Genomic DNA, 16004 nt, shown 5'->3' on the forward strand with positions numbered 1-16004 from the left:
GACACACTGGAACAGGTTGCCCAAGGAGGCTGTGGATGCCCCATCCCTGGAGACATTCAAGGCCAGGCTGGATGTGGCTCTGGGCAGCCTGGTCTGGTGGTTGGTGACCCTGCACACAGCGGGGGGGGGGGGGTTGAAACTGGACAATCATTGTGGTCCTTCTCAACCCAGGCCATTCTATGATCCTGTGAACAACCAAATATAAAACTGGGAGGAAAGTGACTGTGAATCATCTTTTTATTTCATAACCACGTCTCAAAATGCAACCAGCTATCCTTAAATGACTCCAGATATAGGCTTGGGACTATCCTAGTTTTAAAAATAAAAGCAAAATGCAATGTTACAAGATATGATAAGCAAAAGAGATTTAAAATCTATTTTTTATTTTTGCAGTTTCTTATTTCCCTCTGGTGAATATACTCGTTTTTTTGTTTGTTTGTTTTGTTGCTGTTTTTGCCATTAAAATTACAAGTATCTCTTATTTTAAATGTTCTAAAAATTTATCTCAATATTAAAAACACTATTTTCAATTTAATACAGTCCCAGTAGGAATCATAAGACTCATAGTGCATTAAAAAACACACACACACAAAAAAAAAACAAACCACAAAAAAGCCCCAACAACCATCCAACAATAAAAACTACAACAACAAATCAAAACTGGTGTTAATCAAACACACACTGTTTGGTGTATGCTATACATTGCAAAATCATGGTTTTTTAAAAAAGAAGCAACAACTGACCTGCTCAAGGTATCCAGCCATGGGAAGTGCAGTGAGTAGTATCGGCTCCCTTACAGGAGGGAGCTTATGTGGAAGCTTCAGATTCCAGTACTTCTCTGGTAACCTAACCAGATAAAAAATAAGTGCTTTAGAGATGTATAAATTGTAACATGATTAAAGTCTGCAGTGCAGCTAGTATATTCACCTCATAAACTTCAGAAGCTTTTCTTCACTTTCAAAAACATACAGCTTATCCTGATATTTTGCAGCGTACTCAGTGTTGCCAGGCACCAAAGCTTCATATCTGAAGAGACAGAGGAAGAATGAGTATTAATTTAGAAGAAATGTAAAGCATCACTTGCGTGCTCTAAACTCACCAGACAGTGAGAGCCTTCTGGTAATTCAGCAATTACAGGCACTACAAAACAGTACTGATCAGGTTGTCCATGCTTCCATTACATTACTGGCAGCTACAAGGATCAAAATCTGAGTGAGTCCCTGCCTTAAAATCTGCTTATAAATGGACTTTCATTGAACCACTCTAGATAAAATGCCAACTGTGGTTATTTAAAAGATTAAGACTGGACAGCACAAAATGGATTGTTAATGGTTGTACCTCAATGAGAAATTACTGCATACTGAGGAAATAAGTGTGACTTTATGGTGAAGCTTATTCTCATCTCTAGTCAGCTCTGGGGAAAGAGGTCCATGCATTTTAATCAATTCTGTTTAAGCACAGGCTTACATCAATTGACATTATCCAAAACACAAAATAAATGATCCTAGGCTCAAGGAAATGCTGACCTATAAATCTTTCATTTTCGATTTTCAGTAGGTGATCATTTGTCCAACCTGAGTCTCCACTAGGTAAGTCTGCCTTACAGTTGTTCAAGAGTTTTGGAAAAACATCCAGCCCTCCTTCTTTCATTTACAGGTGTACAGGAATTGATATTTAAAATGCTTCAGATGTAGCTCAGCCTAGTTACTTGAAATTCTCTAGACCACACTGCAAAGGAAAGGGAGCTCATAGGCTTCCAGCCTCAAAATAAAGACTAATACAGAATCTTATAACAGCTAAAGCACCAATGTTTTTAGTGCCCATCACTGCAAGAAAACAAATGAAGAAGAGAAGCAAAAGCTTTGGAAAAAAGCTGGTCAGGTGTGCTGCTTATCTCCAATTTTCACACTATAACTAGTGCCATTCCTTTCCACATTGCATGCTTGGCTTTCCTTCCTGTGAAAGCTGAAAGCATAAGGAAGACAGAAAATATATACCTATATTTTATATTGAAGTGGAATTATGGCAGGAGTGGAATGAAAACTCATATTCAACGAAGCCTTCCAAGGTCCCACAACTCTGACATTTTGTACTTGAAGTTTACTTACTGTACAAGCTGTCCAGTTTCAGTCTGAAACCAGTAGTCATGTACGTTTCAAAAGGATATTTTATGTAGATTTCCAAAGCCACAGGTGCAATGTAGAGGATTGTGATTGCTTTCCCTATCCAAACCCTGAATATACTTTTAAAAAGTACTTTCAAAGTATTTCCTCATTAACATGTCAATATGGGACAAATAGTCTGCAATTTGTATTATAAAAATAGTGATGATGTACCTCTGTTTTCCGTCTAGGTAAGTGACTGGACAGTATCCTTGCATTTCAGCACTTTTAGGGAATAAGGCCTTCACTTCTGCTGCTGTCAGTTTTTGTGGTAACTTATCTGGAGGTGGAAGAGGGTGAGGTGCCAGTGGTGGCACATAAATCTCTGGTCTGCTCAAGAATTTCTGTAGAAGAAATTAAATGTTTTTATAATGAAAGAAGCACTATAAGATTGTTAACCACACAATCACAGAATTGCAGAGTTGGAAGGGACCTGTAAAGATGGAGTCCAAACCCCCTGCTAAAGCAGGTTCTCTACAGTAAGTCAAACTCCAGAAGAATGGCTCACTCAATTTCAATATTTCTTTTACATCACCTCTCCTAATGTGCTGGCATTGCTGCTACTCTTGGGTAACTCATTTGTTTTCCAACCCACTCTAAGTTGAAGTCATCACTATCCACCCACCACTATCACTATCCATTGTTACCATTAGTTGTTTCCTACCCCCAGCCCACTACCAAACAGATGGAGAAGGGAGAAAACGATTGCTTCAAAATTAATCTTTCATCTATGTCCATTTGTAAGAGGTGCACAGGTTTGAATGGGACTCTGCTACGTTTCATCTGACTGGACACTGGATAGCAAAGTATACAAACCAAAAGTGAGAATACTAATAAAACTAGTCAAAATTGAATTACACTTTGCTTGTTTCTGTACTGAATCAAAGAATCCAAGAAACAATGCTTCCTCTCTCAGTAATTCAGTCCACATAAGCTTTTTGACACTTACTTTCAATTCTTCCTGTGAAGCCATTTTGTAATAGTGTGCTCGAAACTCTGCAGCAAACTGTAGTGACGATGTTACAGAGCAGTCAACTAGTTCACCCCTGTCTGCAAGGCTGACAGGACAGTACTGTCCAAACTCTCCCAGCCGATACTGCAGCTCTTCAGGGGTGATGCATAAATCAGCAATGCTGGCTGCTTTTCCTGTTAACAAAAATAATCAATGGTATCATAGAATCCTAGAATAGCCTGGTTGAAAAGTGCCACAGTGATCATCTTGTTTCAACCCCCTGCTGTGTGCAGGGTCACCAACCACCAGACCAGGCTGCCCAGAGCCACATCCAGCCTGGCCTTGAATGCCTCCAGGGATGGGGCATCCACAACCTCCTTGGGCAACCTGTTCCAGTGTGTCACCACCCTCTGGGTGAAAAACTTCCTCCTAATATCTGACCTAAACCTCTTCTGTCTCACTTATGACCATTCCCCCTTGTCCTATCACTATCCACCCTCGTAAACAGTCATTCCCCCTCCTGTTTATACACTCCCTTAAAGTACTGGAAAGCCACAATGAGGTCTCCCTGGAGTCTTCTCCAAGCAAGCCCACTTCCGTCAACCTTTCCTCATAGGAGAGATGCTCCAGCCCTCCTTAATCATTCATTTTATATCGGAAGACAGAAATATAAAGCATTTCTGTGTAAAAACATCACAGTTTAAATGTTACAGTTTATCATATTAAAATATGTAATAACAGAAATAAACCAAAATAGCAATTTTTATTTATCAATATTAAAATGAAGTTGCAACTCAATTTACCAGTTAATTGTAATAAAATTTTTCTAGAATTTACTTACTGGAATAGTTATTTATTATATGACATACAGTGCATGCTTAGCATACACTAGTATGTTTTACCTAGAACAGCGTTATTTATAATTTGTTTTACTCCTTTGTGTTGCTAAGGAACATTTCACTATTATATTTCTTTACATTGTTGAAAAAGAGTACAAGGCTTGAGGAAAGCTTCCTGTTTACTTATGCACATCTTGCAAATGCTACAATCTGTCTGGACAAAATATATTCAAAATCTTGAACAAAATGTCATATAAAACCCAAGCTACTTAAAACTCTTCTTCCCAAGCTTTTGACTCTTGACTGATACTTATAATAGTGCAGCCACCAAAATGTTAAAGTCCAAAAGATGAGTACGAGATAAGGAAGATAAGACAAGTTTGCCTTTTAGAAGAATCCTTGTTTAACAGAACATGCATATTTGAAGGGCACACACTTAACCTTGACCAAAACTGACACATGCAAATTCAAGTGGGAGCCATGCCATTTTAGACTAAAATGGTTTTCATCCCTCCGTACAGAAATTAACTCAAATGGCACAGTTAACCTTCATTCTGAATTTATAGTTAATATTTTTCCATTCCTTTCCCTTTCCTCTACTGGCACATCAATAAATCTGCAAGTCATAATTCCCTTGTACATGCTGGGGTCCCCTTTTTGTTATCACTAAAGTTGAGAAATCACTATTTTCATAATATAAATTGCAGACTATGTGTGCCATATTAACATGTTATCACTAAAGTTGAGAATCTGTCCTGTCAGCCTTGCAGACAAGAGCTGTGGACTGCAAAACCACAGTTGATTTCTCTTTGCTGTACTATGTTACCCAGATCTTTGGAAGATGACTGTATGCTGAGTTGTAGTTGCTTTGTTCTTTGCTGTCATCAAAACACCTCTCAAGCTCTGTCCAGAGGATATCAAGGAATTTGCGGCATGTGTGTGCCCAAGAACTAGCTTCATCCAAAACAAGTTTAAGTTGAATTTAAACACAGTCATTACATTACAGCTTCTTAAATGAATATTATTCTGAGCAACTTTGTTTTTCTTTACCTTCTCTTATTCTTTCCAGGTATATCTGGATTTCTTTAACAATCACTTGAACTTCCTGCAGAACTCTGTCCCATATCCACCACTTGCTCTGAAATGCATCGATCACGCACCAGTTCTGATGCTCTTTCTTATAATAAGTCCTAATTGCGTCAATATGTTGCCTATAGTAGGAATTTTTAATTGCCAGAATCTGTGAGCTGTCATGTACAGGGTAGGAAGGTCTGAAGGGAACAAAAAAAATAGCGTTGACTTAATAGGAATGTGAAGATTAAATCATTTCATTGAAATTTGAATGTAAATATAAGAATTCGTTTCAAGGTTTTTTGGTTTGTCTGTTTTTTTGTTTTTTTTGTTTGTTTGTTTTTGAGATTTTGCTTATTTGAAATTATAAATCATATTTGAGAAATACAACTTCCATATTAAGAATATTGAGTTTCATTGTCATTTCAGAAATAAGCTGCTGACCAAGAAGTTACATCCAAAAACAACTACTTTGCTGTTCATGTCCCAAATACATTCTGTAAAGCTTTTTGAACGTGTCAGCACACTTCAGCTGACACACACTATCAGTATACCATGAAATGCTACTCTACAAAATCTTACGAGACTCTTCAAATGAATGTCAGTTGTTCACTGCAAAACAGGCTTAGTTTTAAATTATATTACTTGAAATCAAGAAGTAACCATCATTCCCAGATACATTTTGCAAACTGTGTATCTGTCACATTTCCATGTATATACATAAATAATCTATTTAACCTTTAGAAATCTTACTCAAGACCAGAAGAGAAATTTTCACTTGAACATAAAACATCTACTGCACTGGTTCTTATTTAAAAGATTTTAAAAATAGATATAAACTTCTATTTTGATAGGATTCATTTCTCTGTAAGTTGTACTTTTCAGAAATATTGCACATTTGTTATATATTTAAACTTATAAAATATAATCAGTTTGATATTTAGAATTGAAATGTTAAAGTAAATATTTTCAAAGAGATACCATTAATTTAATTTTTGGCAGTGCAAATTGTCTTCAAGTTTTTAGTAAACAATTATGTATCATACTGATTACTTGATAAAACAAGAGACAAAATGAAAGGGACAAGCAATAATGCTCTAAGCTATTTGAAACTTCTTAGAAACTCTTCCTCTAATGAGAACCAGGTCCTTATACAATTCAATTATAATCTGAACGTTCTGTTCTTTTTAATTATCTGTTGGTTTATAAACTACTTACTGCTCTTCTTCAAAAACAACAAGTGGCTCTTCAAACAAAGATTTCAGTTTGTTTCTAAGTTTCTAGTTTGTTGACTAATTCATAAATTGTACATTATTAAAATATACATTATTTTCACATTTCTTAAAAGAAAACAAAAACTTAAAGAATAGAGTTCATTAGGTGAAGCATCAATTTCTCTTATGATGGTAATAATTGAACTGATGAATAATAAACTTCAGCAGCAAACTCATAATAATTCTGATAATGGTTTCAATAAAATCAATTAAACTAAGCAATGGGTGCATGCCCTTGCATATCTACATCCTCTCAGTCATGCGCTCTGGGGATCTATCTAGAGAATGCCACAAGTTTCTCTGGCAACTTATGTCTCTGCTTCTGGTCTATGGAAATTAAAGCATTAGATGGTGCAAGGCCTGGTGCCCTTATCTTCTCTTATGTAAAATATAACCTCTCTGCACCAAGGCACGCACACAGAGAGGTGACAAAATTATGTGAAAAAGAGAGCATCACTACCTATTTGTGCTTTCTTTATCCAGCAGAGCTCTTCTGAATAGTTCCTTTGCGTCCATTTCTAACTCAAAGATTTTCACAGGAATTATTCTAGCTGATTCCAAGAGGTTTACTTGTTTTCTCGTTACAGGGTATCCATCAATAACAACTCTGCATACAACCAGAAACAGAAATACAGTTTTTCTAAGTCAGTTACTAATTAATCATTAAGGCTACGTATACTCTGAGTACATTCTCAACGGAGACAGAAGTCTATTCCCAAGCAATTAAATCAGTGCTGCCCTGACTTGACTCAGTCTTCCCTCAGAGGAGTTAAAATTAATACAATAAAATAGTGACAATAAGAAATAGTAAAAAATAAATGAAATACACAATGGGCGAAAGATTAATAATGTAAGTGTACGGCAGATTTCCAAATTCCAACATATCCATCATTCAGAAGCATGATTTTAACTATTTGAAATGCCTGTATGGATTGGGAGAAGGAAATTCAAAGTAAAAAATAAATTGACTTACAGTGAAAAATAAATTGATTTGATTTCCCCCAAAGAAGAAGGCCAAAGAAGACTTTGTGCTTACCCAATGGTAGCACACACACGATCCATCAGGGCCACATCCAGGGCCTGGATGGCCAGCTCATCAGGTATGGTCAGCCCTCTGTGAAGATGCCACTTTAACTGAAGCCCCAACTCACTCTCTGGCTGATTGTTTAACACGAACCGTATGGCATCTCCCATGCTCAGCCTACGTAGTCCATACACATTTTCAAATTTCTTGGCAACTGCAAAACATTTTGATTTCAACAAACAGCTTTTATGCAGACAACGTCAAAACCCAGCAGTCTGTTAAAGCATATCTATAGCCTTAGAAGCTGAGTGCTCATTCCTTGGGTCATTTCCGTACGTAACCTTGGTAAGCAGGTACCTAGCTCTGGTTAGATCCTTCAAGAACCCAAAGCTTTCCATGTGTGCAGAGTGTGCCCAATGCACTGACACTATTCAGTTTATCTCAAACCTCAGCAGCCATAGTAAATATCTAAGAAAATACACTTTTTCTACTGCCTCCTTTAGAGAACAGCCTGACAGTTTCAGATCACTCACACTGGAAATGGGAAATATGGTTAGAATTTCGTCTTTAATATGAAATCATTTAAACCCTTCTCTTCTTTTTCTAGCACTTTAAGCTGATCATTAAGTTGTGATCTAAGCTGAATTTTCTTCTCCTCTAGTTAGAAGCAGAGACCTGGGGATTGAAGAAGTCATGGAAGGAGAAGAAAAAAGAGGGAAGATGAGGGAAGAGGCAACAGAGCGGTAGATGTGGAATTTTGGGTTCTGGTCCACGATCCTAGAAATACTCTTTTCATCATACCAATTGAAAGAAATAACAACCAACTAGAATAACTAGAAATAATAAAACATGTTTAAGTAATACAAGTCTAGATTTTCTAACCGCTAGTCTATGTCAATAACAACTTCATAAGAAGCTGGAAATAAAATTAAGATGGGAAATGCATAAGTACCTGGCTGTAAAATGATACAGTAGAGAGTGTAACTGTAGGACTCTATGCCTAGCATGAAAAGCAGGAAGACCTAACATATTAAAGGCTCGTGATTTTTTCAGTAGCGGCCATGGCAGACACAGTCTCAATCATTAGATAATCTTCTGCTTTATAGAGAATATTGGCTCCTACCTGTAGTCTTCCCAGATTTTGGAGGTCCCACGATTGCAATCTTAACTGGCACAGGTGGTTTAGGCTTCGGCTGACAAATATATTTGATGGGATTGTTCATAAATGTTTCTCTGTTTTTTTTACTTGAAAAAAAATAAACATATTGTCGATGAATTACAGGAAAGAGTGTGTTTTCATAGTTTTGTGCTGGCTTGATTATCTCTCCTTCGTTTAGCTGCAGAACATACAAAATATGAAGCAGCTGATTAGATTTGGCATAGCCTCCGCACTCTCCATCCTACAAACGTAGCTTTATGGGCAAGTAAAGAAGTACCAACTGCACTCTATTTTGACATACATAGAGACGGATTTTGTACAAGTCTGTGGAATTTCTATATGCAATTTCTGCACAAAAAGGTGGACACCAAGGGGAGAAAGAATATTCACTACTTCCAGCAGGTGGTACCATAACACTTTCTGTCTATCAGAAAAGTAATCACAGAGGTATAACAGTACGTTTTAATTTTCAAACAATTGATGACATTTCTATCAAGGATAAATAAATAAATATAATGTCTCCGTAAATTACAAAAGAGTCACATTATTTGCCTGACAGTAAAAGATACACTGAGAATATTTTATAAATAAAATGGAAAAGAATACCAATACATACACTGTGATGAAATGTAAAAATAATGAAACCTAATAAAATACATATGCTGGTGATGGAATCTTTTTGAACACATGAGACAACCACTAGGAAGTCTACAGAGCTGATGGCTAATTGAGATGCAAGAGAAGCACCAATGGCAAAACTGGTCATTGCAGAAATACTAAGTGAATTTCTTGCACCACTGCTATAGAAGAATTTTGTCACGTCTTTTGTTATTCTCTTTCTTAGAGGAACCGCCTTACAGTGTCAGAAGTTTTTAGAACAAACTAGAGACATCGTAGAAAAAAGACTGCAAAGACCAGATGGCATTCACCTGACAGTTCAAAGGGGACTCAGAAGTGAAATTGTTACTGACTGATGTGTAACTTATTGCTGTCCTTCCACAAAAAAACGTACGTCCAAAAAGTGAGTATATTTATTTGAATATATACAGGATGAATCCTGGCATCCACAGTCCAGTAAATCTGAGCTTGTATTGAGCAAATTGAAATATATTAAGGAAAAAATTAGTAGTCATAGGCAATACATATGAAATAAGGAGGAGATGCCAACTCAGCTTCTTCTGCGGAATGAAATCATACCTCTCAAATCTATTAGTATTCTTTGAATAGTTAGTTAACTTACAAATAAGATGATCTTGTTACAGTAAGATAAGAGTCTGTTTACTGCATGGCATTATCTTGACAGACCTTCTCTAATTCTTAGTTCCCATTGTCACACAAAGTCATTTCTGAGTGCTTGCCTTCAATTTATAAGAATGCCTGGAGTCTGATCTACTGTATATTTGCTCACAATCCTCTTTCAGCTCATCATCTTTCTCTGCTTATCTAATCAGTTGCATAACTACTTCCCCTCTTCAATTTAATCTAAATGTAGTCGTCATATATTCTACCTGCCCTTCTTCAAAAAGCCCTCTAGTCCTTAATCAATTTAATCATTTCATTTGTACATCATAAAATATCCTCAAAATGATCTTATTTTTCTTTCCTTATTGATAGCATGTACATTTCTTACTGGCAGCACGCTTCTCTGATTTCATCTAATGGCTTCCTAGGACTTCCTTCATTCTTCCAACTCAACTATTGCTTTTTAGTTGGTTAAAAAAAATAATAATTAAAAAAACCCACTACACAGCACAAATGAACAAATTGGAGAAATGGATTAACAAAAATGTAGTTACTTTAACAGGCTGATTGTTAAGGTCTAGCATATAGGAACCAATAAGAATTTCACTTGGTATACATAGACATGAATACTTTCTGACCTCAACTTTCCAGATCTCTAGAAAGTATGAAATTAGATTTACTGCTCTTTAAAATTCATACATATTCATTCATGCATATTACTGCTGATGAATTAAATACATTTAACATTCAATATGTTAATACATATGGTGTTTTACTTCTTTTGCTACTTTGAGGGTTGGTGGCCATTTACATAGTCTAACACTTCATAACAATACCAAGGCTTGATATATTTTGTGTATATTCAGTAGTGTGGTTTTGATTCAGTTTTGATTCAAGAACTGCTCCAAAAGTAATACCTCCTTTTTTATTATGCTGGCTAACAACATCACAGGGAGATGGTGGTGGTAGCATAGTAGTACAGGGTGAACCTTCCCTTCAGTATTCCATTATGTGCTGTTGCTGTATGGCAGTCTGACATAATGACATGGAAGTGAGGATGAAGAAAAGGTTTGTCAGTGATTTCCTGCATGTGGAAAAAACTGCACCCACTGACATTCACCGATGCTTGCTGAATGTTGATGGATACAAAACAGTGGATGTGAACACAGTGAGTGGTGCATTTCAGTGGTTGCGATAGAGACATTGCGTCACTTCCGCTGGTGCAGATTTTTACAAGCATAGGATGCAGGCTCTTGTTTATCACTGGCAAAAATGCATAGCTAATGGTGGCAATTATGTTGAAAATAGTGTTTTGTATCTGAGAATTTGCTCTACCAGTGTTGTTGTGCTCTTTGTATCTGTTGTGGTTTTCATGGAAATAAATAAGAGGCATTATATTTGGAGCAACCTACATGGTTTTGATTAAGTATTATTGGTATTATTTGATATGGACTCATTGTTTTTAGTATTATATACATAATATTATATACATTTTATGGTAACATTACTTTCATAAGTGCTATTCAAGATAATTACCTTGATTGGATCCCACTGACCAAAAGAACTAGGAAATTTATATGACAAAACTAACATCTTATGTGCAAGTGGCAAACTTATTGGGTAACATTTTTCAAAAATGCTTCCACGATTTTCCACTAAAGAATTCAGCTTGCAATACATTTGGTAGCGTACTATGCGCAGCTTCCGTCTTCCACTGATCTCCATTTGTGGTATTAAGAATTTTTCAAGTTCTTCCTGATCAATGAAAAAATAACAAAATATTAGAAATGATAAACATGTTCATATCTTCAATAATATTTTCTATGAACTGTTGACAATATCTTGAGCACGTTCTCAGTCACTGTAAATCAGCAATATTTGAGATGAAAACTGATCTTCCTCTCCACTGAAGCTTTAAATTAGTCAGACTATATTAAGTATCACCATATTCTAAAAGAAATTGAAAATCTAATAAATCACACTGAGGAATCCACTATGATAAGTGAAATCTTTAGAAGTATATTTTATAAAAAATCATCAAATACCATTATTCCCTTCTCAAGGTGATTTATTCTACCATAAAAGAGGAAGATTGCACCATGTCAAACGGGACCATAAATTAATTAAATTAAAGAATTAGTTAACCTTAGAACATGAATCAGAAATATTAAGTTATATAAACTCATTCATAAACACATTAAAAATTCTTGGAATTAAAAAAAAAGAACAATGGGGAAAATGTTGAGTAAGCTGTAACTAAGGAATATTATGTAACAGTATGTAGTCCCAGTATGTAATTCTGTTATTAGAATTTTGCTTTGAAAAGTATATTTGAAATGTTGTTCATATGAATTTCATATTTGGCTGCCAGCATCAATTCACCTATTATTCTTACAATTTTCATACTTTCTAAAGCATAAAACTTCTCAGTACAGTTTTCAGATGTCAGCAGCAATACTGTTTATACTTTGAAGTCTGACAACTAAAATAAAAATGAAGACTTCTTGTATCATAGCCATATGTTATAATACCATTTTTAAATCGTATAGCTTTATAAAAAACATAGTGGAATAGGTACCTGTACACCTTCTATGCTTTCTCTTTCTGAATCAAACCTTTCTACAATCTCATTTTGCATGCGCTCAACAGCATCAATCTCTTGTTCTTCTTCAGGCTCTTCTTCTTCTTGTTCGAAAAACTCTTCTTCAAGTATAGCTTCAATGTCTTCATTTGCAGTCTCGTCTTCCTCCTCACTGGTTTCATAATCTTCCCCATCTGCTAAAACCTACAAATGTAAAATACTTTTATGTCTTATATGCAGATGCTTTGAGGGAACATATACTACTCCAGTTTTTGTTGCTTTTTTTTTTTTTTTAATTATAAAACTCATTAATTCAAGAAATTATTAAACCATTCAACAACATTTTAGGGGCATTCTTTATTGCAAGCAAAAATCTAGTAAATGCTGAAATTGTATTTCAAAAGAAATTACAGATGTGTTGCATTGTGCTATCGTACCTTTGTAATTGCATTTGGGCAGAAATCTGGAACAATTCCATTTGGTATTAACAGGGGACTTAAAGCCAATGCCTAATTGCAATTAGTAGGGCTACTCTTACACTTACAAATTAGGTAAGTTAAACGCATTCGTAAGTATTTTGCTGACTTCAGCACATACTGAGAATTGGTTTTAGTGGAATGAGTCAACGGTTTCTAAACGAATTTCAACAACTTTTCAAATTACTTTGGAAAGCAGAGGTTTCTGGCAGTCTACCACATATTTACTATTCCACATTGCTCTACAAGTTGTGAGTAAAAGCTGTAGAAATTTCTACGATACAAGTGCAAACACTTCTACTTAAATTGGTTTTGTACACTTTTGTTTTCTTACCTCCTCCTTCCTTTTTTTTTGTTCTGCTAGGAGTTCTGCCCTTCTTCTAGCAATCTTCTCATTCTATTAGTGAAAAAAGATGCAAGAAGACAATGATATTTGCTGATAAAAACTCTACTGTGAGAACTGGTGACAGAAACTGGAATCAATACTGTTATTTTCACTTTAGAGCTCTGTTTCCAGTTGCTTTTAATATTAAAAACTGCTGCCTGTGCGCCCTCTACCTTTGCATGCTCTACGTGAACACGTATCTAAATTTTAATAAAATTAATTTGGCAATTTCTGAGAATGAGATTAGGGAAGAAAAAGACTGTGATTCTATTTGCACTGAAAATATTATCATCTTTTTGTTGGTAAGCCACAGAGTTTCTAAACATATAGGTGGCACACAGCTATAAAGTAAGACTATGGAAAACACAGATCAGCACAACAGCTGAGATGCAACAGCAGTAATGTGCTGTAGTTGACTTTTTTGGCCATGCTACCTACCTCACTCCCCCTAGTTGCCTTTTTCCCAGGACTTCCCAGGTGCACGGCATACTCTCGCCCTGCCAGGTGTCTGGCAGCACAGCTCATTTACTTGGCCTACTGGATAACTACACATGTGCATACATTACCTGCATTGGGCTGCGTTAATGTGGGAGGAGAGGAGAAAAGGAGCCCCGAGTTCTTATTGTCCCCTGGGTTAAACCTGATTTGGGGGCTGTCTCTCCTTGTCCCATTTCTGTTTCTCTGTGTGCTCTTCAGTGCTCTGTGAGTTTTAGGAGTGAAAACCTACCTTTATTTTTGCTTTCAGATCTTTCAGTTTCTTTTTATTTTCTGCTTTTTTATGCTGTCTTTCTTTCCACTTTTTTAGACGTGGAGGTAAAAGACGGTCAAGAATGTCAGTTTCTTCTACATGAATATAAACAGCAACATCAGGACAGAGTCCTCGTTCTGACAAATACTGGGCTTCGTCTAAAGTACGAGGGAAACCATCCAGTATAAATCCTGTGGACCTAATTGGAAAAAAATAATCACATATCGATGTAGTTTAAAGTGAAAATGAAAATGCACAGAATTAAAAAAAGTTGTTTTAAACTTCCTTATTAAATGCATAATAACATTTTTGAAAATATTGATTTCACAGATTGTATCTTCACGATGTAAGAATAATCCTTCACTATATATCTTAATTCTTACAGATTAATGTAACAAATTTATTTTGAGGTTTTACTGTGCAGAGACAAAAAGATGTTTTAAAATAAATTTGAAATAAATAAAATACATTGTGCCTTTAATGTACTTTGTTTGACCCAAGAAACAATAACTACAAAACCCTTAGCTGATGCTCTCAAAGAGAAGACGCCCCAAGTATTATTTGAATAATATCTGTCATAGCACTTTTGTCATTGTGGACACAATGGATGATATACTTCCTCAGGTTAATTAAAGAAAGAGGGGATGTACTTGTAGTTACCGGAATGGTTCTTTCCTCCACCAATCAGGAACAATGTTGTCAAGTACTTCTGGAGGTAATGGCTGAGCATCCATTAGATTTGCTTTGATAGCTTCTTCCTCATCAGTTAACTCCACTTCCTTTACATAAAGCAAATCCATAACAAATGAAAAACAACAGAAGCAACAAAAGAAAAAAGAGAGAAAAAGCAAGAAGAGTTGCCATACAAATTCTTTTTTTTTTTTTTTTAAACAAATTGTACAAATAACCATCTGTCTTGGAGTGCTGCCCATGGAGGGTATATTTTTATTAGCATTTTAGCTCGTAATAAAAGGGTACTTTTCAAACAAACATCCAAGCATCTCAAGCCTTTATTTCACAGCAGAGAGAGGACTTGAAGTGCATCAGCTATATTTGCTTCATATAAAACTAAACTTGAGAGTGTTTTCTAGAGGGACTTCCTAAAATTACTGTTCTTCCAGTGAACAATAGTCAATCCACAGGATTGGATTAGACCTACTCCAACATCTTGTCCCTTCTCCACTGGAATATGTATAAGGGGGGGTCATTTAATCACACACACAAGGTTTCCATTTGTTAATAGTATGCATTTTCCTGATAAAATTCATTGGTCATTTTGAAAATCTCCAATTTCCTTTTTTTTTATTATTTTTTTTTTTTCAAATATCTGATCACATAATAAAATACCAGTTCGGTGGGCATCTGAATGCTCATGTAGATATTACAAGAATGTATTTGTAACTTCCTAATTGTGCAAATTTGCTTCTTAAACAATTGAGCAATATTTCAGGAAAAAAAAAAATCAACAACAAAAAACACATTTAAATGAATATATAGCTTATCTCTACAACAGCAAATAGTAGGCACAATAGCAGAAATTTTGTAGAACAAAATCAATGGTGCTAATGACCCAATATATACACTACATAGACTGAGAGAACATTTAGGCCTAGATCTGATCTGTCCCTCTGGATTGAGCATCCATAAACAGATGGAATGCATTAGGCATGCTTCTGAAGCACGTGCTTGAGCTTAGTTTCATTCAAGATGGATTCAGTTCATACTCTCTGAAACTGCTCCATGTGAACTGAAAAGGGGAAGATGGGACAAGGGAAAGGTGGAGACAAATAGATTTGCTTCTAAAGTATTGCCTGGTCTGAAATTAGTCTTTAAGATGACTAGATATTTACTACTGCAAGAGTGTTATTTAATGCTGGTAGCCATCAAACATCCACTTAGCTTGTATCCAAAATCAAAAAGTGAAAGTGAAATCAAATGATTTTGGAGAACACTAGATAACAGGATAGTGTTGGTAATCATACTCAGAGAAACGTTTATGGAGGAATAATCTTGGATGCTGCCTGCTAGGGTTTTATCCTATTCACAGACCAATGAACAGCTTTCTATAGTGAACTGTAATTACGTCAGTTG

At 35.7% G+C, this 16004-nt stretch overlaps 1 protein-coding gene and 1 long non-coding RNA gene across 3 annotated transcripts in view; one reads left to right on the top strand and one right to left on the bottom strand.

Annotated features, from left to right (window-relative positions):
• Positions 1–8642, top strand: part of LOC122156788 — an 11534-nt gene extending 2892 nt beyond the window's left edge. For both annotated transcript variants that reach the window (XR_006167657.1, XR_006167656.1), the window contains exons 3-4: positions 1555–1589; positions 7984–8642. This is a non-coding gene — a long non-coding RNA (uncharacterized LOC122156788). The remainder of the gene's footprint in view (positions 1–1554; positions 1590–7983) is intronic.
• Positions 1–16004, bottom strand: part of AK9 (adenylate kinase 9) — a 57367-nt gene that overhangs the window by 2666 nt on the left and 38697 nt on the right. The window contains exons 23-35 of the mRNA XM_042811820.1: positions 14574–14692; positions 13893–14112; positions 13115–13177; positions 12302–12508; positions 11260–11478; positions 8446–8659; positions 7335–7536; positions 6759–6905; positions 5004–5224; positions 3112–3308; positions 2337–2506; positions 928–1026; positions 744–846 (exon numbers count right to left, since the gene is read on the bottom strand). Coding sequence (XP_042667754.1) covers positions 744–846; positions 928–1026; positions 2337–2506; positions 3112–3308; positions 5004–5224; positions 6759–6905; positions 7335–7536; positions 8446–8659; positions 11260–11478; positions 12302–12508; positions 13115–13177; positions 13893–14112; positions 14574–14692 — 2181 coding nt within the window. The remainder of the gene's footprint in view (positions 1–743; positions 847–927; positions 1027–2336; positions 2507–3111; positions 3309–5003; positions 5225–6758; positions 6906–7334; positions 7537–8445; positions 8660–11259; positions 11479–12301; positions 12509–13114; positions 13178–13892; positions 14113–14573; positions 14693–16004) is intronic.

The sequence above is a fragment of the Centrocercus urophasianus genome, unplaced genomic scaffold (genome assembly GCF_019232065.1).
Source record: "Centrocercus urophasianus isolate 14NV4802_14NV808 unplaced genomic scaffold, USGS_Curo_1.0 seq_10, whole genome shotgun sequence".
Classification (NCBI taxonomy): Eukaryota; Metazoa; Chordata; class Aves; order Galliformes; family Phasianidae; genus Centrocercus; species Centrocercus urophasianus.